A 23547-nucleotide genomic window follows, 5' to 3' on the forward strand; every position below is an offset into this window, starting at 1 on the left:
CCATAAACCAAAAATCAAGCTTTTGGCAGGTTTTGTATAAAGGCAACTACATATAAAAACATTATTGAGAAGAGATTTTCTGATGGTTACTTTAAATTCTGAAGTCATCCAGATTACCCTAAAAGATCAGTTCGTCTACAAAATGTGATTTCACTTTTTATTCTATAATCCCACAAAATCCTATTCTATCAGAGGTTTTACAGAAAGGCTGATTGTTCCATAGTCTCTAGTTAAGTATAACACAACAGCAAATGCTTACAAGCAGGAGCACGTAGGATTTAATACTAGAGCAGTTCACGCTCTGCAGTTTGTGACCTCTGACCTCACCCCAAAACTTGCAAAGGCTACTTCACAACAAGCTTATAGAGTATTTGTCACTGTCTGAAGGATCCCACTTCTCACAGCTAAACACCTGAATGCAGGCTTCAACAAAAAACATTAAGACCTGAGTGATGAGTAGGAAGGAAGGCACAGTACCAGCTGACAAAGCAATACATTAAGAGCTCCTGGCTAGGAACAGCAGAAAACTGTATTATCTGTCCAAAAGATAGCATGGATACAGACTAACATCTGCTGCTTTATTTGTTCACATCACTTATCTGCAGCAGGTTGCCAAGATATTTGGTACATTTGATGAGCAACTTCATTAAAGTAACAATTTACAAGGAAACTGCTCTCTGTATTTAGTTTACATAATCTACTGATGCTTCAGACATTCTTAAATGCTGAATTGCCACTATTCCATGTGAAAAAGCTTTTACCATTTTACAATCTGCCATTGAATGCAATTGCTAGAAGCAAAACCTGTCTGTAATGTGTTGCTCCCAGAGGAGGAAGGGATGATGAGTGGCAGGGAGTAACTTAAATGTACCTTGTTTTTAAAAGAGCAGTTCAGTTGAGAGCTGAAGAGCCCCAGTTATAACAAGTCCTTATGCTCTAGCACTGTTGCTTGGCCCGTGAAGCTACAAACAAGACACATCAGGTTCAAAGGCAGTGCTTAATTCTCAGAAGTCTTAGTAAATTTTAGCACTTAAAATAAATCCTCAGTTATTTTTAAAAAGCCAAATCTCTATCCCTCTTCAGTGCTCCCATCCTGCTATACTTCAGTTACTTCTTAAAGACATTTGTGAAGTGAAAGATAGTTCTGAACTACAACCTTCAGGCATTGTTCTGTAGTTATTACCAAGTTATCTAAACATGCAAGCACGAAAACTAAGGGAGCCACATCATCTTTCACTTAGTCCTGCCGAAAAAGTTCAAATAGTGCAGCAAAACTAACACTAAGCAACAGCACCATCTAAAAATGCAGCATTTTATTTATCTACCTGTACAGGGGAGATGGCATCCAAGCTGCTAGCACTGGGCGGGCGTCCTTTTGGCATGACTCCGGGTGGCGGCTGTCTGGCCTTGTTCATGACATTACTGCAGTTGGCTACCATGGTGAGGATGGTCTCTGACAGCTCCTGAGAAACACTCCTGGAACAGAGCAGTACGATAGTGAGCCATACAACACTGACCAAACTGAAGCCCCTAGTTTATTTTGTTCTCCTACAGAAACTGGGGCCATATCTCACAAACAGAAGTTGCAAAACAAACCCAAGAGAAGCTACATTTTATTTGGAAAACTTGCATTAGAGCTTGTCCCAAGAGAAACGGCTATATATAAACAGAAAATTTTAAACTGTAGTTCTAAAATTTCATCTCCAATAGTAAATTCTTTCATTTTCAAAAACTCCAATACTGCTTTACAGTTACCCCAGCAAGTAATGACTTACAGAAGGCTGGGATATATATCTACAGGGCTGCAATAGGCCTTGGGAGAGCAGACTATTTACAACAGTCTTTGTCTCCTGCTGTCCACATTATGGGCTATATACAGCTCAACCTCATGAATTAAAAAGCACAATAACGGATGCTATGAGCCCTTGTTCAAATCCACTACTCAAGGCTCCTTCCTGTCCCCAGGCTTCACCATTCATGATTATTCCCATTCTTAATCTCGTTACACACAAGGTCTCTCCAAAAGAGGAGAGGACGTGACTAGAACCTGGACTACTACACAAAGACAAGGATGAGGAGTAAATACCACCACCCAATTCACTAAAATTCACCTGCCCATAAACCGAAATACATGCTTCACACGCCAGCATTTAACCAAAACAGAGACAGGAAATCTAGCTATTCAAGGAAATTATGATCAAGAGCCAACAGAGGACTCAAACTTAGGCCTGAAGTCATTGCACCTCTTTCCAAAGTACTCCATAGCTGACTGCCAGCTTCCCAAACTGGAAGGAAAGTCAGCTCTGCTGCTGACCTACCTAACCACAAAACACACACCACCAACATTTTCCTTTTGGAAAATACACCTAATTTTTATAGCTTGCTCAAACTTTAGTTTGACCTTTTTAGTGAGGACAGTTAAAGCAACAGATTCCTTCCCGACATTGCACAGCTATACCAACTCAGCTCTGTTAACCTCATCTGGTGATCTCTCATTTTAACTCAATTTTCAAAAACTTTTACTGCACAGGAACCACCCTGATGATTAAGGCAGGAAAGCAAAGTGCAGATCATTCTTCAGTTTTGGCAAGTATCCCATTACAGGCTTACACAAAGTTAAGGGCTTCCAGTTGTTCTCCAAAGCTAGTGACCCACTATGTAGAGTGGGAAAAAGCTCACCTGAGACAGACAGGGGAATCTGGGGCGATACGGTGAGCAGGATTCCATACAGAACAACAAATACTTTATCAGCTGTTTCATAAACTGACTCCTTTACATGCTTTAACATCCTCTCACCAGGGCCTAGTGTCAAAGACTTTAAAAGCAAGGGGCTCAGGAGGTGTGTATCAAAAAGCAGTCAGGAACCTGCCAAAAAAACCCAAAACAAAACACCACAAAACCCAACACCAACAAAAGGGAATTGTTTTGAGAAAGTGCAACCAGATCTGACAACAGAGCTCCAAGCACAGCACACGGTAGGCTCAGTAGCTACAATATGTATTTGCCCACACCCCGATGCCACAGCCTTAGAAATCTCAACATTTAAAGGTATGTATGACCAATTCACAGTTTTTTCTGATGCAGGAGGCATTCCAAGATCACACAGCACTGCAGCTAACCAGGGAACAGGACCAGGGACTGAAGAGCTGAGTTCACACACGTTTACCACACTCAATCTTTTGCCCTCTTCTTTTGTTTCGTAGCAGTTAAATTTGCAGTCTTTATGCTTAAATATAATACTACAACATGCTTTAGTAAAACAAATGCCAGTCTGCTGTAGGCAGCCCACAACGAAGACTAAGACACTTAAAAATCCTAAAGTTTGATACTTAGGAGGACCAGCTGGGCCATTCATGCTTTAGAGCGAGCCACTAATGTTATTATGTCCTGCCTTCTAGACAGATTGAAAGTGAACTTTATCACGTCCACAGACACACTGCTGTAACCAGATGCAAATGTCACAATATTTTTAGATAGCACAAAACTGCAGATTTTCACAAAATAAACCCTGAGCTTGAGGCAAATGATATGAAGTGGTAAGTAGGTGGGCATGATTTGATAACTAGATCTTAAAGAAAGTATTCATATTTTCCAGTTCTATGTAGAAATACATTCAAGCACGTAACCTAATCAGAGCCACTCCTGGAAGAGAACTAAGGGAAAACTACAGCATGGAGAACTCTGAAATGCAAGCAAGCAAGAGAGCCAGGGACCACAGTCAGCCAGTTCTAGAGGAACAAAACTGTCACAGCTTGCTGAAAAAACAAGTTCATCTCTCTTGCTTTTTTTTTTTAACCCATTTTTACAAAGCAAGGAAAGGCCTTTTCATTTCCTTAGGCATCAGGAGCCAGAAGCCTGTTCCCTTCTTGAGGCAGGGCCTGAGAAGGAACGAGCATTCCCCATGCTGACACATTTGGACCACGCTGGACACGACTGCATGGAAGAGGCTCTGCTGCCTCTCAACTCACCGTAGCTCCTTGAGGGGAGGACTTCTCATGAGCTGTTTGTTACCAAATCACAGCCTTGGTCAGCCTGCGGAGCCTGAAACCACCCTGACTTCATTTTAAAAACACTCAGTAATAAAAGGAACACTTATTTCTTTTTGAAGCCTCACTGCTACGTGATGCCACAACTGCAATGTTCACCAGAGATAAACAAGTTGCACCAAAAATAAAGAGCCTTGGAACATGTGGGGTCCTTGTGGCTAAGAAAAGAGTCTCCCTGGACACAAAACGGGACATGAAATAACTGCAGCCTAATTAAAGAGTGGGCTCCTAAACTGACAGATTTAGGAAATGGCAGACTTCAGCTGGTAAAGTGGAACTACCCTCCCAGACATATTTAATATTTACTGCAATTTTAATCTTCTAGTCTTTACAACGCCTGCTTCCATTTGTGACTGAAACCTAAGCTAATCAAAGCAATTGCTTAATGAAAGAAACCCAAGCATTTTCTTTTTAAAGCTCAAAGAGAATAACTAATGGAAAATGGCTGCAAGTAGGTCAAATTCATAAAAGGGAATACAAGTAGCTATAAAAAGAAACCAAAAGCTCAGAGAATTGTGCCAGTAGAGAACTAGTGGCTTTTGGAATTAATTGAATAAATACAACTTGGTAACGCATTAAGATTCAGAACGCAGGGACATTAGCTGCAAGTCTACAGTTAACTATTAAACCTCTAAAATCTGGACATGGCACCACACAAAATAAGGAACAAAGTTAATTTGTGAACTATAGTCTCAGAAGATGCATTTTGAGTTTAAAAATGACAGTCCAAGAGGTGTGCTGGACCATTGTACCTCCGACACAATATTTCAAGAGCATTTTGAAGTTTAACTGCACAAGTCCCAGTAAAAACCAGGAGTATTCTTTCTCCTAAAAATCTTAGAGGTATCTTCAAAGGTATCCTTCCAGTTCAAATACCCATTGTGACAATGCTGTGTTGATGATTCACTTCCTGGCATCTACATGAGAGCCAGGAATCATCCTGGATGCCCTTAATTTTTTTTTTTTTATACCTGTCGGGACAACACTGTCTAACCCAAGGGACACAATATAAGCCTCAGACCTGGTAATATGCACTTGGACATGACAGCCCCTTTTGGTGTCAAAATTTAACACCAAAACCAGCACCACCTCCAGCTCTCAGTCTCTCTGGCTTCTAAGTCACATTACGCTATGCCTAGTTATCTTTGAAGTATTGCTGCAGTTAAATGCTGTCTTGATCTGACAGTATTAAGAAGTGACACCACGAATATCTTACAACATTCAGTCATTTTTACCAAATGATAACACCATATTTAAAAACTGATTTGTCCAACTCCAGTTTCCATTAGTGTTTCCGTAGCTCTCTAGGAGCCACACTTTTTTCTTCTGGACTTCAGCTAAACAACCTGATCTGCAAAAGATCTTAGATATATTCCAACCTTTGACTGCTTTGACTGTCAGTACTTCAAATGAAGACAGAAGCGGCACATGTCTAGTTCCGGTCTCAATTACACTACGATCACCACTTACCTCTTTTCTTCTACACATAAGGATTGCATTAGCCCTTTCTGCTGGGTAATAACCACACATGGAGGTGTTTGCTTAACACAATTGCAAAATCCTTTATATAGTCACTGTTTTCCAAGGTGCTGTTCCATATTGTAGGTATGTCCTGTAATCCTTTTTGTCCAAATTACAGCTCTGTATCTAGTCATTAACAACCCAGGCTCTGACTAACAAGCCATCTCCCAGTTATCAAAATCACCTCACCAGTTTGACTATAAAGACAAGAACACTCCTCCTGGCTCTTGTGACCTAGCCTACAACAGAAGGTTCAGTGCAAAATTAAACATACTACTGCATCTATCCATGCAAGCTTATATACTCTCATTAACCCCATTCTCCATGTGAAATTCCAAACCAGCTGTGACCATGTGCCAGCAAACAAGCTGCAAGCAGATAAGACATTCAGCACAAGCAATATAATCCTTACCCAGCACAAGCTTGCAGACATGCCAGCATAGTTGCCAAGGTTTCTGGAGGAAGCTGAGCACTTTTGGGTTGATCTTTTTCTGGAGCAAGGCCACCCAGGATAGATGGACATCTTCTTTTTAAGAAAGTCATACAGGCCTGGATGAAGGGCTCCTGAGGAAAAAAAATGTTGTCTTAATCTCCCAAACTGCATCCAAGCCACTATTTCAAACTTGGCAATTGCACTGTGGAAAGAATCGCAGTAAGCTATTATAGTTCAGTGAAAATGTTGAACTATCAGACCTGGACACTTTCCACAACTTTAAAGCTACTTACACAATTGTTAAAGTGACTTAAGTTAGCCACTGACAGAGTGCAGAAATTAAAAAAAAAATCCTGCTTTACCCCATGCTCCCGAATTTTATCTGTGAGCCATTTGTCAAGTTTGAGGTATTCCCGTCGAGAGGCAAGTGCAGCAAGGTCAATAACAAAGGCAAATGGAGTACCATTTAGCAGCATTGACAAGGCCTAAAGAAAAAAAAAATCAGAAGACTACTAGTGAAGACACAAGGATACTCCTTCTCCCTTCTTTTCTTTCTAATCCCCATATACTTTTTAGTAAAGAAGTCTTGCTACCACATGCTGCTATGCTTTCTCTGTCAACAAAAAGATCAGTACCATCAACTCACTTATAGCTTGCTTGTGAGACAAATAAGCAAGAGCTCTCCTTTGAAAGCATGAACCTGCCTTCTTTGAAGCAACCTTGTGCTTCCAGTTTTAAATTCCTCTGATGAAAATCCACCAGCAAGTGGACAAGAGCTAGCAAGTTGATACTGCAACAAAATTAAATCAGAAGAGCCTAGCATCTCCCTGCAAACAGACCTCAAGGCCCTCAGAGCCATTTTGAATACATCTGCTCAAAGCGTTCATCTTTGAACACAGTAACAGCTACAACAAAACTGGACTGAAGCAGCAGTTGATGCTCTTGAACTTGGAGACACTCAATTATTTTGCATCTAACTTTAGGAAGTGATAAAGGCCGCAAAGAAGTCAGTCACAACTTCCAGTCTCTCTTGTGAATGTGTAAACAACTGAAAAGTAATTAAGAAATTTCTACTGCATTAAGCTTAGTAGTGCCACATTTACACATATCCGAAGGATTATTTCTACATTTCCATTTCAACGACATTCAAGGTTAAAACAGTTGAAGCTCTTCCTGGATTTACAGTATATTCACACAGCAAGCAGTTCTATTGTACTGCTTCCCAAGTTACTAGTCAGCTAAGCCACAATAACCAGCTCTGCTGCAAACACCAAGTAAAATGTCTTGGGTTCACAACTGGACAAGCTAGAAATCATCTGGAGTCAGATACCACAGCTCAGCTGAAGAGCACTTATAGTCCCATGAACATAGGCTGGTTTTGGTTGCTTTTTGGTTTTGTTTTGTTTGAGGTACAGCATCAACAACTGAATCCACACATGGTTAAACAAAGTAATCCATACTAAGTTAGTCACATCTAACTTAAGCTTCACTTTTGTTAAAAGATGAGTAAGTCTGCGTAAGACACCAGACAGAAAATAATGGCAGTGTTTTGCAAAACTCACCTTCAAGTCTTGCGCCACATCAAGAATACGTGACAATTTTGCCTGGTCATACTGCTCCCCTCTCATGTACCATTCTGCCATTGCATGCATGATAAGCTGACGAATTGAAGGAGACTGACCCTAAGGAGAATTCAATTAGGATTGTACTTCATGGCTTTAGGAAAAGGATCAACTATGTGAACATCAAGTAAGACATTTTACCTCTAAAGCTTAACATGCAAACATGCTTTCTCATTAGCTTCAGAATTTAGTTTCTGAGTTGGGCTAGTACCATAAAATAATAAATTATTCAGGAGCTACAACTAAAGGATGTAGAATAACTACAAATGGTAAGTACGTACATTCTCGTCTCTTTCCTACCACTGTACAGGTCAAATTCCTCTCAATTGTAGAGAAATTGCTTTTGGAATATGCAAATCTTTTACAAAATGCTACACCTGACATGCTGTCCTGAAGCAAGGATTGCAATGTGACCTTAACATGGGAGAAAAAAAGCGTATCTAGCTCTTTGCTCACACAGGGGCAATCATAAACTACAACGCAACTAAGATTTTGATAGCTGCAAGGGTTTTGCTTACAGTTCCCTCACATGAGGAAGAAAAACATCAAGTTGTGTAGTGGCACCATGTCACATGGCAGCCATTATTTTGTACTTTACTGTGAAGCCTATCCTGCAGAAAAATTGTGTGTTCTGCTATTTCAAGACTTTATGCAAAAAGCACATCACCTCTATCCTACCCCCATCCTGTCACTTCTTCAATTCAAAGACTTTTATCAGGAAAAAAAAAATCAACACACAAAACACATTCATAGCACTTCAGCTAGCAAATAGCTGTAATTTTGCAGTGAATGTGGACCAAGACCTAAGATGTCACACTTCTTATCATTAACTCCACCTAACTTGAACAGGGCAAGATGTTTCCTAATGCAGCTTCTACCCCCTCCAGAGGATTCCTCTGCCTTGAGTTTCTTCTTGTAACTACTATCCACTTAACTACTAGTGGACACAATGTTGAAGGCCACACCAAGAGTCAAATCCATAAAAGCCCACTTGTTTGCCCACCAAAGCAAGGTGTTTGTATACATAGTTACCCTGTCTCTAAATGGAAGCTCCCCTTGAAGGTCAGCAGCCAGCCTTATTTGCAGAAAACACCCTAGATTCTTAAAACTTACAGTATAAGTATTTTCTTTATACTTAGAATAGCCTTAATCTTTTAGCAAGTAAAATGGAGATCATTCTGGTTTAAGCCCTCCCCAGCTCTTACTGCTTCAAGGTTCTACACTTCAAATGTGTGAGGCTGAGAGTTCGGTGAGGGGATTGTTGCTGTTGTATGTGGTTGTGTTGAGGTTTTGTTTGTTTGTTTTAAATCAAACTTTTGTAAACTCTAAACCTAAAAGGTTAAAAACCAAACACACACACACAAAACAGTCAAACTTAACTTTGGTCTCTCTACTTTTCCTGGAATATTTTCTCAGTGAACATTATTTCTTTGTTCTGAATATATTTCCCCAAAGAAAATAAAATCACAACACTTTGCTTCAAGACAGAGACAACTCGTATTACTTCGCATAAAACATTGATAATTTACCTCTTGGGCTTTGAATTACCCAGTTCATAAACCAATACAAGCACTGCTGTTCTAACTGTTCAACCCATTTAACACACTTTCAGTTACATGAACAAACTACACGCACACTCCAGTGAAAATACTGACCTGTCCATGCCATGCATAGTGCAAAATGATGGCAGAGTTGGGATGGTTGCCAAGGAAAATTGGCATGAGCGTGGAGATAAGTTCATGGCGCAAGGTGTGCCAGGACGTGTTGATCTGCAGTAAGGCCAATACCAACATATCTGGGCAATGTTTGATAGGAAAACTGAAGAGCTGCTTAACCTGCTCATACTGTCCCACTTCTGCCAATCGTAATAGAGATTCAATCAAATCCAGGCTCTTCCTAACAAAAGAAAAAAAGAGAAACAGACAACCCCCCCCAAAAAGTTACAAAGTAGTTATCTGACAAGATCCTACATTCAAGCATTTTGTAGCAACAACCATAACACCACTTAAAGCAATGCCCACAGCAAACAACCTGATACTGCAGCTCCTATCACACACAGTTAAGCCTACAAGAATATTCTTAACCATGAAAAATAATTTTTTAAAAAATTGAGAGCTAAGAGGTTCTAATTCTGTTAGGGAAGAAGGACAATTGAAAGCTGATGTTGAAAAAAAACTCAGCTTGAGGTGGGTCACTTGGATAATTTAACTTGAAACATACTTCCAGGAATAGAATACACTGTTTTTCTATACCTCAGAGTCACAACCTGTGAAGCTTAATGAAGATATTCTTGTTTTGTCTGCCTCACAGACAAGTAATAATTGCCACCATCCCCAATTTACCCATATTCTCCCATCCTCCAATTCCCTATTTTGGACCATACAATAGAAATGGAAGCAAATATATTCACTGAAATCAGCTACAGAGCTATATCTAAAGAAGGGGTGTAAAGGTCAGCTCAGGAAGTCACATTAGTCAGCTTTATGCAATAACTCAGCAATAGCTACATAAACTCCTATTTAAATCCCAGGATTTCTTTCACACAAGTAAAGCAAGTTTCACTAATGTCATCCCAAGAAAGACAGATTTAAGTTCATACCTCCTTTATCCCCTCCTCTCAGCTCACAGTATCTGCCAAAATACATCAGCAGAAGTTCTCCAGACAACCAGAAGACTTTAATAAAAGCAAGAACTGGCAGTACATTTTCAGATATTAAGGTAGGACATACATAGTTCCGATAATACGGGAACTTTCACTGCTTAATCATGGAGCAAATCCTAATGGCTGATCTATTGGGATGTATACACAACTACAAATAAATCTGGTTGCATAAAGCCACACGTGACCAGACAAGTAATCTTACTCTAACTCTAGGTATGAAAAGCAGTCGAGAGCAGGTTTACCATGTAGCAATTTCTCGATTGTCATCCTCTGGTGGTGCTTTCAGGATGTCTGTGGCAACCGTATGACAAGGGTAGTCAGCAAAACAGAAGATGTCGGGGTTTATGAGGGAATGTTGAATGAAGGAAAGCTGGAATATAAGACATCCAAAAAAATAGTTTAGATATATAGAGTTTCAGGTTCCTTCCGCTTCAGAAAGTCAATAAAGCAATAGAGATGAGCCAAGATTTACTACCAACGTGTTTTATGCAAGACTGAACCTCACACTTCTCCCAGAATTTATGAAAGCAACCGATACGGCTGTGCTGAGGGTACTTGTTTGCACAAAGTTGTAACCTTTTTGTGTAACCAGGTAAAAAACTCAGAGCACGGCCATGCAGTAGCAGTTCTACACTGAGCTGCATTACCCATCAGAACTCTGCTAAAACTGAAGGTGCTGTCACACATGTGTAGCAAGTGATGATCTCCTCCCAAACAACCCAGACACCATTCAATTAACACACTGTACTTCAGTAACATATCCAAGGCCTATGACTTACAGGCCAAGTTCTCAAGTGTGGCTTGTTTAAAAATTCACATTACCAATCCACATTTGCCATTCAAGAAATTCACGAACTTCCCAAGTGTTGTACAGATACAGCAGAAACGCTGGTGAACCTACCTGGCCCTCTGCGTGCTTCCAAGGTCTGTATATGGCGTTAACTGGAAAAACTTCCATGCCCAGCCCTCTCTGGATGCCAAACACTACAATATGAAGGCCCTTGCTGTCACGAATCTGAAATCCTGGATGGTCCAATTCATAGGTAACTACTTTGAAGTCCAGGCTAGGATTCTGCAACCAGAAAAACAAGAGAATAGTCAACATTCAACAGAATCTTCAGTACTGTTTTGTAAGGACTCCTTTTCATCAGTATTTTATTCAGCTTAACACCCATCCAACTTTTAGCTGAAAGCAAGGTTTTTGTTTTAAAAATAACACAATAAACTTGATGCAAGTTAATGTCTGAAACTAGCCTGTGAGATTGCACTTCAAAAAAACCCATCCTAAAATCACCCAAACACATAGCTCCCTTCTTCGCATGCTAACTCATTCCTTTTCTAGGCTGCCATATGCCCTCCAAAAGGCAAAAGGGCCTGACCCGCTGGCAAGAACTTGCTTTTCCTTGTGAAGAATGTACACTGCAAGTACTTGCAAAGTACCTATTAGATTTTCAGCAACAGTGTGAAGCCATAAGGATGAGGGAGCTTGGAGGGAGCTATGGCATTGTGGAACACAGACCATTCCTTCCAGAGATAGGTGAGCACCAAAGACAAAGCTAGTTGTATGTTCCAAGGTTTAAAAAAAAAAAGTGACTCCTGAATAGATGAGAGGGAACATACAGAGGGGAAAAAAAAAAAAAATCACCAAATATAAGGTAGGCAAAGGAAATGGTACTCATGTTTCACTGAGTTAATTACAAAAATTGCTGCTTATAAAGTGGTAGAAAAACTTCCCTCTTTTTCAAGTGCCATCATAAGCAAGAAGCATTTAGAGTTTTGGAATGAGTAGCTACAAAAATAGTTTGGTTTCATTTTCATCATTAATGCTTACAGTGAGAAGCTTTTCAAAACAAGGTGCCTGATACACAAAACTTTCCACTGTCAGAAATAAGCTCAAACACAACAACCCTCAGAGAACACATGGGAGCAGTGTGGAATAAATCTCAGGTTTCACCCAAGTTAGCTATTTAGGCAGCTTTTATTTCCCACAATTCCTCAAAATATTGTTGTTCATGAGAAAAAAAAAAAGTCATCAATCACTTAAGTGCAGCAGCACAACTACATTAATGAGATTCAAAAGTCATTCAGGCTGCTAGGAGCTTAAAAAGCTTTATATTCACACGGAGACACACCCTTCTTTCAGATATTCTGCATAAAATACCTACCTAAGATGCTCACAAAACTTACCAGCTCTTTAAGAACATCAATCAAGACCTCCACATTCCAGGTGTGGGCTTGTGCTCCATCACTTTTATCTTTCCCATCACTCCAAATCCCACTGCCAGGAGCCGAAATAGACTGCAAGTTAAATACACTCAAATATTAGTTAAAAATAAAGTCTCAAAAGCCACTAGCTACTCCCTGCTCTATGAAGGTAAGCAGAAGTTCAGACAGGTAATGGCACCAGTTGCACACTTCTGGGAATCTTTCATTCAATAATGTATTGTAGACATTTATAGCAGAACAGTTAGTGTTGAATAATAAAAGCAATTCATAATGTATTGAGGCTAGCATTTTAACTCCTCATTTTATGTTGACTAAAAAAATATATAATCCCCACCCCAGCAAGCCACTCACTTGTAATGGAATACCATCTGTCAATCCCGAATGAGTTCGAGCCATCATCCCCAAAACCCTGGCAACCTGGGCAGCCGTGACTTCCCGCACACCAAACTGCATGATTATGTTGCGACATTCTTCAACACTAAGATGCAACAAAACAGAGAACTCTTAATACTAAAGCAGGTTTCACTGTGGCACAACATAAGACGAACCAAAACAAGACCTCTGAGTACAGCTAGGACAGCACAGACTGTTGGGAGTAACTAACCACAGACTGTAAAATGTGACCATTTACTCAAGTTGTTAGTCAAATTATCCACCATAACAAAATTCTAGGACAAGCAAGAAGAAAAATTCAGTAGAATGTCCATGCAATTATTTCCATGAAACACACTGTGCCATGTATTCAGTTCAAAGCCAGGTCTACTTAAGCAACAGTGAGAGATGTTTCACAGGCTACACTCTGTCAAAGTAAATGCACAGGCTAGCTTTAGCTGTTTGCTGTTAAAAGCACTTCCACGTATTGACCTGTGATACAGAGCTTCAGAGACTGAAGTCTTCTGCTAGCTAGAAGTAAAACAAAAGCTTTGAGAATGCACATTTCAAAATGATGTGCACTGTTCAAAAGGTACGTTGTGCAAGTACACCTTTTAGCCTGATGCAAGTTATGGCACCTTGAATTTCACAAAAACCTTTGAGGACCCTTTGGGCAAAGAGCAAACAATGAGCAGATGCTCTGGTTTCAATTTTAGAACTCAAAGCCTTTTTTGTAATTTTTGCTTCATTTTGTGAGCACTTCATAGTTAGGCCAACACGATTTACACAGCATCAGTATAGATATAAAAAATGTTTTATTAACAAGCACATGTTAACAACGGAAATTTTCAATATCTTCCAACACATATTGTGTTTCCTTACTTCACTGTTTAAACAAACTTATGTTAATATATTTGAGATTCAATCACCCCTTCAAAGTAGCCAATAGTCTTTTTTATAATACAGAATCATTTACTACTCTTCGCTTATGCTTCTTATTGAGTCTTCCTTTAAAAAAAAATTTAGATTCATATCGAGGGCTAAGATTAAGGCCCCTTCAACACTTGCAGGCTTCTGTTACCACTACCGGTGTTAGAGCACTATCCTAAATCCTTAAAAAAAAAAATTCAAAAACTGAACCGGATTTGTGCAGATACACAGCAGGAAATAAACCTTTAATATATTCAGATGAACTCTCCAGTAGACAGCTAACTAAAGCCTAGCTTCTCCTTCCATCTTTCCTAGTAAGTATTCCAATTCACACACATTATAAACGAATAACCCATGTAATGCAATACTTGTGTTAGGTGCTCTAAGCAAAGACCTTCAGTCCTGCTCACACCACTCCTGCAAACCCACACAGATCTATCAACGACAGCCCATTTCGTACAGCTCCAGCAAGTCAGCAGAACTGCCCACCTAACATTTCAGACAACGAACAGAGAGCAAGAATACGGAACACTGTTGAAGATGTGGGTAATGTATGTCTACAAATAGACACACAAACCCAGGGCAAGTTTAAGACAGCTGCATTTTTACCAAAAATAAGCCTAAGCAGGCAAAAACTGATGCAGCTGTCAAGGTACTCCAGCAATTTGCTATCATAATTAGATTCTACAGCTACAAGTAATCCCAGTCTTACTGTGTACCACACTGATCAAAACTCAGTACAAACAGAAAGCTGTTGCTTGGAGTAAGACAACTATTAACTTCAGTTCTTATGTAGTCTGTTTCATGGGGACAGTGAACTGACAGTGAACTAATAGGAGTCAGTCACACGCGCTAAGCTTTTCCAAAGATCTAGTCGGATTTAGTTGAAATTTATGCCTACCTAGCCACTTTGTTTTTACTTAAAAAAAAAAAGGGTGATAGTCAAATTTTTATAAAACCTTTAAAAGGAATTTTAATACCTAATGCTTTAATACCTTTACCTAGCACTTCTTACCGGGACAAAATCCTACACAATTTCAACAGACATGCTATACACATTAGGAGAAAGCAAAATATAACACAGGAATCAAAACAAGTGACTTCATAATACTTAATGGCGTTTTAGTCGTTTTAGTACTTTAAGTGCTCTTTACCTTTTGCCTCAAGAAACAAAACCATCGCACCACCCAAAATGCTTGAAAATCACATTTTCCTACAAACCTTGTACAAAAGCCATAGCCAACTTCCTGCATGAAATCTGCCAGAGAACTCTCCATCATGGTTTTGGCTATCCCTCCAGAATCAGGCAGGATCCTGTCCATTAGAATGTCCCGTTTTTCAGGGTATAGAAGTGGTGCAAGCACCACAGGGCAACGCTCCTGGGGAAAATCTAAAGGCAAGAGTAACAAAAACAGTGTCAAAACCCCAGAACACCAGTTGCATGCAAGTGACTATTCAAAATAACTGACTGCTGTGCTAGAGTTTCCCTGGTGCTGCAGACATCGAGAGGGCACTCATGCAGCATCCCTCCATCCCACCTCCCACTTCTCTACTGGCACTTGGATATCCCTCGAGAACAAGAATGTAGAACAGACTAAGTTTGTGCAGGTTCGCGGCAGCTGCCCAAAAGGCAGCTGTGCTGGTGCCAAGTTTAGAAGTAGATTGTCACTAACAGCAGTCATCCAAAAAAAGCACAGAGGAGGCAACGAAGCAGTAGAACAAAAGCCTCTCTTGCAAATCAGGATGTATTAGGAAACAAAGGAACTGCTATTCCAGCTAAGAAGTCTAGCAAGCCTAAACTGAGCACTTGGACATGGAAAGAGAGAATACTCCCTTCTTCCTCCCAGGGAAGCAAAGTTTAAGAGAGACAAAGTAATGAGAGGATCAGATGCGTGGATGAGAGTTCTGCTCACAGTGGAAAGCAGCAGAGACATGTTATGGGTGGGCCTTCCTAAGACAGCATTATCTTTAAGATGATGCTTAATGTCTCCTCTGAATAGCCCTGAAGGGTATGAAGAGTTCCCAATTTCCCAAACCAAAGTGAGAGGAATTGCAGAAGCTAATACACTAATCTTCATTAAAGTATCAACTAAGAAGTTGTACAAATAGAACAAATATTTTGCTCCTGTATAAAGGGAGCCTTCTTCAAGGTCTGTGCAGAACCAAGGAGTGGGTTGAGTTAAATGTAGTTAGCTTCTTGAGTCCAAATCTCCCTTATTCTGATGAGTTTACAGCAAACACTGTTGGTTCAGAAAGGAAGAGACTACCATATTGATAACATCCCCTGCCATCACGCAATGACCATGGTACCTTCCAGGAAATGAACCAGAGTTTATTCAAAAGCACTTCCCTCGCAGTGCTAGTGTTTCCTCACAGATCTGCACCCAATATAAACAACCCAGTGCTTAAGATCTACCTGCTTGAAATGTAAATGTATGATCCTTACACTGGAAAGAGTTCGAGTTTTTCAACTACAGCACACTGATTTGCTTTACTTAAATCTACAAATACCATCCCACACAACAAAGCAAACACAGAATTGAATATTTATCACAACTTTAAAAAAAACCTCAAACATGAGACCAAGTTACAGCTTGTTGAATGAAAAACAGAACATTACCACCCGATGCCAGAACAGCGGCACCAAGCTCCCCACCATTTGGGCAGCCACCCGCACTGACAGTAAGTTACAAAAACCCATTTCAAAGTTGGCATTTAGTCAGGGCTCCCAAACACCACCACACTTACCTCTACGTAATGTTTTGAGGAAAGCGTCAATCTGTTCCTGTCCTACCCCAAAGGCTCCCTTCTGCCCAAAGAGGAGATGGGAGAGGAGAAGGTGCAGGACCTCTATTGCAATATCTTGGAAGCCACCTTCTTGATTTCCACTGACGTCCGCGTCAATGTAAGAGCGCAAAAGATCCGGGAGTTTCTGTTTGATAAACTGGGCAGCTTTTGAAAACAAAAGAGGATAAGAGTCAAAACCTGAAATTTCTTTTTAATATGAAGACTCTTTTTAGCTAGGTACCAGGCTCTCAATCTGATTTTGTTTACCACAAGCCACAACAGGTCAAATTTAAAAAGAAGTCTCATAATCCATACCTCAGAACTCAAATATTAATGGACAATTAAAAGGTAAAATATTACACAAAATATCAATTTGAATGATTATCTAGCAAGTTATTAATGAAAGGGACCTTCAACTTCGTAGAAGATGACTGTGCTATCTACTGCCCCTCTCAAAATGGTGTTAGACTTCAACAGCACCACTAACTGCAAGGTCTTGCATTCCTTGGGTGACACAGACACACATCTATATATCTAGAAAGCCCACTGCTCAAAAAGAAAAAAGGTGTCTCTGCTGCAGTGTTTTGGAAGCTTCACTTACCAAAACCTCGTAGATCTGAGCTGAAAGAGTTCAGTAAAGCGAGACCAAAAATCACCTACAAACAAGAATAAACATCATAGTAAGGGGACATCGTCCTTTTAACAAGCTTAGTCAAAAAACATTAAGAAGTTTTTGAAATAAGTGTTCACCTACCTCTTGAACTTTACTTAATTTGATGACTTTACTCAATTGGGCAAATAAATGGGGTGAAGGCTTTAGACTCTGAAAGAGGTAAGAACAGTTAAATGGAAGCTGTTATGGGATTAGTCTCATTCGTCATGTGGCAGACTATCTACAGGCCATTTGCAGGTCTGGAGGATGAGTAACTATTCTGCTGTAGGTTAACACAAAGGTTATATGGCTAAACAAACATACTTGGAACTATTTTTTGATACATCTAAACTGAAAGTTCCTACTGTATATCCCACTCTTTCACTATTAAACCACTATCATGGCTTTCATATTAAAAGAAACAGGAGTACTGATGATTTATTTTGGTTCTGGCTGCCACAAACAAGCCATAAAGTACTAATATTATATTAAGCTTCAAAATCAGTTTGCAGACATTCTGAGTAATTTCATAATTTGGTCAGTTTAACAACAACAAGAAACAACTTCTGGGCAAGCTTTTTGAAGACTTTAGTACGACCCATTTTAGCCATTAAAAAAATAGGAAAAAACACAAGGGAAAACTAGCTGGTTTCCTACAGACCCATTCACTGTAGTTTCTGACATGGTGATCCCCTTCAAGCAGCATACAAACCTTCTGATAGTGCAACGGATTGTCAATGGCGTAGGACAGCGTCGAGATAAAGTTTGGTTTTGTAATCAGCGACGCACACTCCTGGATCAGAAATTGAGTCTGAAAAGAACAAGATAACTTGAACACTCATACTGTTTGGTAACAGGACAATAAAACAAAACTACTACTGTTCACTGTGTGCAGTCAAACTAAAAGGTGCTTAAGTCTTGTAAGTGCCCGAATTCTCATTAACTAGTTTATTTTCAATCAAGTTTTCTCCAGGTTTAGTTTTTAGTTTGGTTTTTCTTTTAAGGCCAAGAAAGTCAAACATTCTCCATCATATATGCAATGTTTTGTTTTCTGTGAACATCCTCACGCATTGTAATAAGCAATTTAAGAATATTTGATTCCTCTTTACGAGCTAAAAAGTCTGTGGCAAAATTGCTTAAGGATGAAAACACTCCTGAGGACATAGCCAGCACCACAAGTGCCAGTTAGTGGATTTAGATGAAGTTTTAAAAGACAAAGAAAGACTTTCAACATAGAGCACTGCACGCGGTAGAAGGAGCAGTTGTACTAAACTATGAGTTTTTCCAGATTAAGGGATTACAAGAGTCAGATATCAACAGTTTGTTGTCTTCTGACTTGAGGACTGGCAAAAGGTGCTTGCAATTGAAAGGCCATATATCGAGAAAGAAGCTTGCTTGAAGCTACTACCCCCTAATCTGTCTTTGTATTTAAAACAGATCAAATTCTACTGCAGATTTTTAACAACCAAAACTAATAAGTAGATGCCTCGGTGCAAACTGTACCTGATGAAAATCTTTGCCACTGCTTTTACCATCGCCACTGAAATCCACGTGCGAGAATAGACAGCGTAGTAAATGCCTGTCTGCCTCGGGACCGTGCCTATTCACAATCTGGAAAAAAACGCAAAAAGCAACTTGGTAGCAAACAGTCATTACAGAGTAAGATCTGGGTCTAGTACTATGAATACAGCAGCATTTCTAGTGGTTAAGTCATCTACAGTTTCAACAAAACTGCTAAGAATGTCCCTTTTTAATCAGTAACCTAGAAACCAAGACAAACCCTATTAGCACATGAAAAGTATAAACTAGGAGATAAAGAATCTAGATACTAGTCATTGACACAGAAGCCCTGCATTTCACAAGTAGTATTCTTAAAAGGCAAAGTAAAAAAGGGGTTTTCCGACTATTTCAAGCTTCTCTGCCACCAAAGCAGCCCAGACTGCACACAATGTCATAGCCTCACTTTTCTCCATTTCTTCCCGCAGCTACAGTGTGTAGCTCTGCCTTGGGACAGCTTGCACCTCTGCACTATGCCTATGTAGCAGGGATTTATCCCAGAGACAAGCCACCATCCAGCATCTTCACTGATCTTGCAGGCAGCTTCTACATTGTCTCCTGGTCTCAACTGACTTGGCTGCCGTTACTCCAAGGGTCTCTCAAGACATTAAGGGAATATTACACAGGAACTGCTTCCTGCCATCTAACGAGAAAAGTTCATCTCAAACCTGATCATTAGCAAGTTTTAAAATCAAATACCACATGCTGAACACCTGCAGCTGAGACCTTTTACCAAGTCCTTGCCCTGTCATTAGAACTCATCCAACTGAATTGTATACTTCACATCATAAACAGGTGATCTGCAACACCTATCACTCGGTACTAAATCTTAACAATACTATTACATTTTTGTTTGCATCCCCTATCACTTGCCTTAAGTTCAACTCTTGGCTACAGACCAGCTCATCCACTCATTGCTTGAAGAATCTTCAGGTTGTTTCAGTGCTTATTCATTTCTTTAAATCTCACCTCACTAGACATTCCTTGTTTTAAATAAAATCCACATTGGCAGAAATTTGAAGGCACTTAATCACCAGTAGCTTGCCTCTTTTGTCCAAATAGTAGCAGCTAACATCAAATCCAACCTTCAACTATTGGCAAAATTTTTGCCATTGTTTCCCCCTTTCTCACTGTAGGACAGACACAACACATGCCAGTACAAACACTCTGACTGCTTCACCCCATCACAAATATCCTGTTTGCCGGCAGCTTCTTTGTGCAAAAAGACAAACAGCATTGCTTGAGGTTGTGTCTGCTCCAGCTCTGCTGTTTCCAATTGTTCTCATCTCAATTCTTCTACTGCTATCTGACATTATGTTTCCCTTTCCCTCACAACCTGTGTATTCCAGGGGCTGCCAAGTTTTGTTCTGCTGGAAGGAAACATCCGAGTCAGATATAACTCTGCTTCTTGACCAGGGGCTGGAATATATGTGTTTGTGAGATGTCAGTCCAGGGTAAATACCCCACTTCAGTTATTTTGACAGCACTGTCTTTGAAGGCAGCCAGTCCTCGCCATTACGTAGCAAGATGCTCAAATCGGTGCAAAAGGCAGCAAAACTGAATCGACAGCAAGTTCTACTAGTTAGCTCAGGCTTCAGAAAGCAGGCAATTCATTTAAGCAATCCCAATTAAATATACAGATTTAGATGTGGTAACAAGACTGGCATGAAGCTGGACCATATCTGGTGCCATGACCACAATTAATTCAGAGCAGATAGAGGCAGAAGGAAATCGTACATACTAAAGCCATCAACATAACCTCTCCACATCAGAATTAGATTGCTCCCTTGCATAAAAGTTCACAAGGTTAATAATTTGAAAGTTTAACATATGGGGAGGAGGGGAAGAGAAGACTATAAGTTCAGTGCAGCATCTTTCAACTCTTAACTACATTCACAGAAAAGCTTTCCCAGGAAACAGGGAACAAGAATTGCTAGTTTTCCTGCAGAAAGAGCTGAAAGAAATCTTTGTATTGGCAGACTTCATACACATTTACAAGATGGTGTACCTAATCATAAAATAATCTGTAAAGACTGATTTTTTTTTTTTTTTTAACCATGAGCGTGACCGAGCGCTGCCACAGGCTGCCCAGAGAGGTTGGAGAGTCTCCATCCATGGAGGTACCCAAAAGCTGTCTCGACATATTCCTGGGTAATCAGCTCTAGAAGACCCTGTTTGAGCAGGAGGTTGGACCAGATGAGGTCTCTTCCAACCTCAACCAGTCTGCTATTCAGGATAAAGTCTGACCCACCCATATTTGGATTTATCACACACAGACGAGTTTTTGTTTAGGCAAACACAGGCTTAGATCAAAAGTAACTCTGCTTTTCTAGATTCAGAAAGTTTTGCTTTCCCAGACGAATCTGTCCACAAAGCCCTTCCCTCCTCTCCAACCAGGCTCTCCTCAGCAATACCTCAGGAAAACAAGACCACAAAAACTCACTTCAGAGGAAGCCATTAGTCTCTCTGACAAATGCATTAAAGGTGTTTTTTTAAACCTACTTCCTATTTTTTAAGCAGTCTTAGAGCATCAACCATGTTAAATGACTACCGAAAGCATGTTTAAGCAGAAATCAGTTCTTCAAGCTTTGCCACAGTGATGCTTGTGAGTGATGTGTTTAAATGCAAATGTCACTTTAGTCACTTGTGACAAGAACAACTGCAAGTATGGTTTTCCACATACTCTGTATGCTTAGAGATAAGGCTTGTATAATAGAGTGAATTATGCCAAAAATTTACACCGGTGTACTGTGAGACAATTAAAGCATGCACATATAATCTCTTTATCTATGGAAAAATTGTACTAGCAACCACAAAAGTAAAGTAATACCGGGAAGTTAAAAAACAAAAAACAAAAAACACGGGATCACAGAGATTTTTGGAATTTAGTCTTGAAATCCAAGATCTGTCTTGTAACCAAACACACACAAAACAGCCATTTCCATAGACCAGTTTCCAGACTCTCAATCACACAGCAAGTCTAAGAGATCGGTCATGAAGGATAAGGAACAATCCGTCCCTGTTTGAGAGATCTATATTCCAACTGAACAGCAGATCTACCATATCTCCTCCCAAATCAAAGAAATGTTTATCATTCCTTACTTAAACATTCATGACAGATCTGCAGGTCATGCCTCAGTCACACCTTGCTGCAAGAACAGCCTGGTGAAACCAACAGCAATCGAAAGGACAGCATGATCTCAGATGAGGCCCTGGAAGTACTGAACTTGCAAAAACATGGAAACTTTACAAAAGTTACAAGAAATTTATTCCATTTTATCATTTACAAGATTATTTTGAGCAGTGAATAGTGCTGCAATCAACCCCTCTCACCTCAAGATAAGTAATGAATGCACTTTTAAAGAAGTCAGCTGTTACCAGAAACTCACTCTGCTTAAGCCCTCTTGCCTCCTACTCTGATTCAAATCACTGCAGGACTGCACTAGGGTAAGATTAAAAAATTTAACTGGCCCAGCTGTCTGCTGGGAACTGAACTAAACCAGTTTCTAAAACTGGCTCAGTAACATTCGCTTCCTCCTAAACACTCCTCTGCAGATAATGCTTTTCAGTCCATCCTGCTTGTCAGAGCTATTTTTAAAAGGGTCAGTTAAACCAGAATTCTTGCCCAGATCTTAGATATTTGGGTTTCAATCTACAGTAACTCTGCCTGCCCTCTGAAAACCCAGTGCCAAGAAAGTCAGCTTGGCTTCACCACCAAGCCACACTTCATCAAATGAGGAACGAAAGACTTCCACCCAAGGTAAGCAAAAGCATTCAGATATAAGTAACCGCGTACCCACATTTTCAGAGCAACACCTCTGAACAGTAAGTGTATATATTCTCCTCCCTGTCCCGATCTGTGTTCTATGGAATGTCCAAAAACTGAAAGATGTAAGGTGAAGGAGCTAGGAAAGCTTTGATACCACACTCCAAGAGCAGCAGTTAATCCTACTACTCAACTACCAATACTGGTCCTAGGCTCTGAGCTGCCACATTGCAAGATCTGACAGATGAAACCAACAGGAATATCGGAGACACAAGCTGGAATTCTCGCACTGCAGAAACCAGCACACAGTAAAGCAGATGAGAGCACTGCACAGTACAGTTCAAACGGGAAGAGAAATTTCAGTTGACACTCCCATTTTTTCTTTCAAAAATGTCCTTTGTAGCATCATTCGTTTACTTACATGCTGTATTTCCTGCTGGCTGGCGCGGTAGTTTTTCTTGGTTAAATTGTCCACCAGGTAGCTGATTTGAGACAAAGCCAGCGAGAGCGAGTCAAGATTCATTGCTGGTTGGGGCGGAAGCAGGCGGCCGAGCCCGGCGCAAAATCACCATTATTCCCCTTTAGTCACCTCAGAGACAGGTTAATTTTTTTTCCCCCAATTAACCTGTATCTGGTTCTGTGTTACTTTCTTCAGCTCTTCTTTGTCAGTTTTCTTCCTCTGTTCTGAAACATGGCACCTGAAAAACAATATTGCATTAGATATAAATTCTGTAACAACTTCACAGCTACAGCCTAGGCACCACTGTTATCTTGTCATGGAACCAGTCAATTTAAACTAAGTTTTTCAGGAGTGTTTGTTTTGTTTTAATTAAAAAAAAAAATCTTTAAGCTGTCTGCATGCTGCTAAAACCAGTCAGTAGTTTCTCTGTATTTTCTACTACCATCAGAATACTATACGGTAGAAAATTAAATCCTAGAGAATTCAGCATTATGCCTCAGAGCTTTTTCTTTT

General features: G+C 40.0%; 1 protein-coding gene and 1 non-coding gene across 7 annotated transcripts in view; both read right to left on the reverse strand.

Annotated features, from left to right (window-relative positions):
- The window catches only part of CNOT1 (CCR4-NOT transcription complex subunit 1), a 57406-nt gene that overhangs the window by 27672 nt on the left and 6187 nt on the right, over positions 1–23547 (reverse strand). For all 6 annotated transcript variants that reach the window (XM_065640643.1, XM_065640642.1, XM_065640645.1 and 3 more), the window contains exons 2-17: positions 22996–23272; positions 18755–18862; positions 17964–18062; positions 17354–17422; positions 17201–17255; positions 16561–16764; positions 15034–15202; positions 12862–12988; positions 12472–12582; positions 11186–11356; positions 10527–10654; positions 9278–9518; positions 7563–7682; positions 6363–6485; positions 5980–6131; positions 1326–1476 (exon numbers count right to left, since the gene is read on the reverse strand). In XM_065640643.1, coding sequence (XP_065496715.1) covers positions 1326–1476; positions 5980–6131; positions 6363–6485; positions 7563–7682; positions 9278–9518; positions 10527–10654; positions 11186–11356; positions 12472–12582; positions 12862–12988; positions 15034–15202; positions 16561–16764; positions 17201–17255; positions 17354–17422; positions 17964–18062; positions 18755–18862; positions 22996–23097 — 2130 coding nt within the window. In that variant the 5' untranslated portion in view covers positions 23098–23272. The remainder of the gene's footprint in view (positions 1–1325; positions 1477–5979; positions 6132–6362; positions 6486–7562; positions 7683–9277; positions 9519–10526; positions 10655–11185; positions 11357–12471; positions 12583–12861; positions 12989–15033; positions 15203–16560; positions 16765–17200; positions 17256–17353; positions 17423–17963; positions 18063–18754; positions 18863–22995; positions 23273–23547) is intronic.
- LOC135992264 (small nucleolar RNA SNORA50) lies at positions 864–999 on the reverse strand. Its single transcript, XR_010606712.1, has one exon. It is a non-coding gene; the product is annotated as a small nucleolar RNA SNORA50 (small nucleolar RNA).

The sequence above is a fragment of the Caloenas nicobarica genome, chromosome 9 (assembly GCF_036013445.1).
Source record: "Caloenas nicobarica isolate bCalNic1 chromosome 9, bCalNic1.hap1, whole genome shotgun sequence".
Taxonomy (NCBI): domain Eukaryota; kingdom Metazoa; phylum Chordata; class Aves; order Columbiformes; family Columbidae; genus Caloenas; species Caloenas nicobarica.